The sequence below is a fragment of the Penaeus monodon genome, chromosome 10 (assembly GCF_015228065.2).
Source record: "Penaeus monodon isolate SGIC_2016 chromosome 10, NSTDA_Pmon_1, whole genome shotgun sequence".
Classification (NCBI taxonomy): Eukaryota; Metazoa; Arthropoda; class Malacostraca; order Decapoda; family Penaeidae; genus Penaeus; species Penaeus monodon.
The window spans coordinates 31,078,466-31,081,090 of NC_051395.1; the positions used below are offsets into that span (position 1 = coordinate 31,078,466).

The window sequence follows — 2,625 nt, forward strand, 5'->3', positions numbered from 1 at the left end:
TGGACAGCAATGGCTGATCAAGGATTTAAGGAGAGAGGTGACAGAGGTGGAGAGTCTGAAGGTGGAGCAAGAAATGGTACGACTATGACTCAGGTTTGCAAAAGCACTGTCATGTCATGCCCATCTCTAGAACAAGCATCTCTGCACAGGATTTCTGAGGAAATGAAGGAAACCTTGCTTTGGAATGTGATCAATAGTCAAAGAGTGTTCAATGAACAAGTAAAGAGAGCTGTCTTAGAAGCACAAAACAGATGTCCTGGCTTGAGAACATGCCAAGAGGACAATAAATTTGCTGATTGTAATGGACATATGTCAACAGACATGACAAGTCCATTGATCAACACCTGTAATGAACAAGACAAATATAAATCAATATCCACAAATAAGGAATGTGTCAGTATCAGCTCTAATGATAAAAAGCCATTGAATACCAGCACCAGCAGCAAGCATGACTCCATGAGTGACACATGCAATTTTGATCAAATATTAGCAAAAAATAGAAATAGTGACACACAAGGGCATACTCATACCAGCTGCATTGATGAACAACAGTGTGATTTAAATGATCTCTCTGCAGCCAGTGAGGAGCTACTCAATTCCTTTAGTGATGAAAACAGGCTTCTGACAAACAATACAGTCCTTGATGACTGTATTGGGGATCATATTAATTCTTGTCAAAGAGTGAAAAGTGGATTTGATTTGAATAAAGATTGTCCCAGAGACGGCTCAACATCCATGGAGAACGGGAGAACTGACATCCATCCTGCTCAGTCTGGGTCAAATAAGGTATCATCTAAACCAGAGTCTTGTGTCAGTGCATACCCATGCTGCCCACATGTGTCTTGTTTGTATAATCAGCCAGGTAAGCTTTGCACAGTCTTAGGGAAACAATTCATCTTGACAAGTATTGAAGATGCCCCAGTACTGATTGAACTGAAGCTAGAAATGCTGCATGGCCATCCATGCGGGTGCTTGATTCTTTGGCGAGGGAAGAATCCAGTACCATTGGCTAGCCTAAGAGATGGAACGCAAATATATTTTGATGCTGTTGTATTTCCAAATTCATCCAGATTTACATGTTTGGTGGTCTGGCAAGAAGAGAAGCCAAAAGTAAGTGTAGAGCCATATTTTGATTCTTGTGTATTTCTATGTGAGGTAAAGGGAGTTACTGGGACCCTAATATCTTTTGAAAAGGGCATGGGATGTGTTAGTGCTGTTATAGATGGAGAAGTGGAAATGCTCACGTTTTCTCCTTCAATTTTTTTCATTAATGGAAAGAAGGTTGGGGGAAAATCTAGAATAATTGAACTCCTTGCCAACAAAGATTTGAAAGTATGCATAGATGTTGTCAAATTTGCAACAGCAGGTGAATGTGTCTCACTTTGTTCTCGAATTTGGAAAAAAGAGGAACCAGCCAATCAAAATCTGCAGATAGTTCCAAATCATTTAACTTTATATAGAAATGTACAGGGCAGCTTTATTAAGAATAAAAAACAAGCCCATTTGTACATTGATGTAGAAGCCAATGTTAACATGACAGAGGATGAATATTATCTACAATTTAATTTAGATGGAAATGAAATAAGTCTGCCTTGGGTTGATAAAATCTTGCATGTAAACAACAGAAAGACAAAGGCAGATGTGACAGTAAGAAGAGTAAGGGCGCACATCTTGCGATGGAAGAGCAACACCAACATGATTGCTTACAGATTCTTAATGGTTCAAGCATATACAGGTAGAACACAGCAGCTAGAAACTGATTTCCACAAGGATGAAACCAAAATTTCTCATTTGTCTATGGATGAAACACACAATGCAGAGTCAGACACAAGCATGCTTGTACTTACAGAGTTAAGTGAAGTTAGTGCATGTGTGGATTTAGATAGTCCTGACTCAAATGCCAATAATCATTTATCAAGTGGGGTAGGACAAACAAAAGATCTTTCGGTTGTTTCATGTACATATGAAACAAAAGGTATGGAAAATAAGGCATTGTTAAGTATCCCTTTTCAAAAATAGAATACTTCATAGGGCTGTGAAAATTTGCTTCTTGATTTTGTTCCAAAATTTTGTTATTTATACTTGTATCTTTAGCTAGGTTTCCCAGTAGCATTTTAGCATCTGGCTGATCCATGATCTGATCTTCAATTTTAATAAAAAGTTTCTGCTCCTCTTCCTGGGGAACTGGCTCAAGTCTATCAGGGTTCTCATATCTGGTAACAAGTATAAACAAAGGGATCATCTTCATTTTCTTCCCTGTTTTTGTAATTTTCAAGTGCAGTATCAGTGAGTCTCCAACCTGCAAAGCATTTTTTGCATTTCTTCCATCCTTAAAATAAATCAATCCTGTTTTGTCCAAGTTATGAGCAGCGATCTGACCTTGTACGCTCATTCGTACTTTCAAAGTCTTTTTTAGTGGTGCACTATCTAAAACACCCTCTACATTGAAGGCATAATGAACATCTGGTGAATGTTCATAAAAGGATGGTTTACATCCAACCCACAACAAAACAGCATTGTGCTTATGTACTGCATCAAATGATATCAGTGAGCCCTCTTTTAATTCTGCAACACTCTTCACTTCATTATTAACAAAAACACGCTGCATATTACTCAACTTGAGGA

General features: G+C 38.2%; 1 protein-coding gene across 1 annotated transcript in view; it reads left to right on the plus strand.

Annotated features, from left to right (window-relative positions):
* Nucleotides 1-2,019, plus strand: part of LOC119577594 — a 14,495-nt gene extending 12,476 nt beyond the window's left edge. Inside the window, exon 3 of the mRNA XM_037925172.1 lies at nucleotides 1-2,019. This exon is cut by the window's left edge and continues 95 nt beyond it. Coding sequence (XP_037781100.1) covers nucleotides 10-2,019 — 2,010 coding nt within the window. The 5' untranslated portion in view covers nucleotides 1-9.
* Nucleotides 2,020-2,625: the final 606 nt, after the last annotated feature.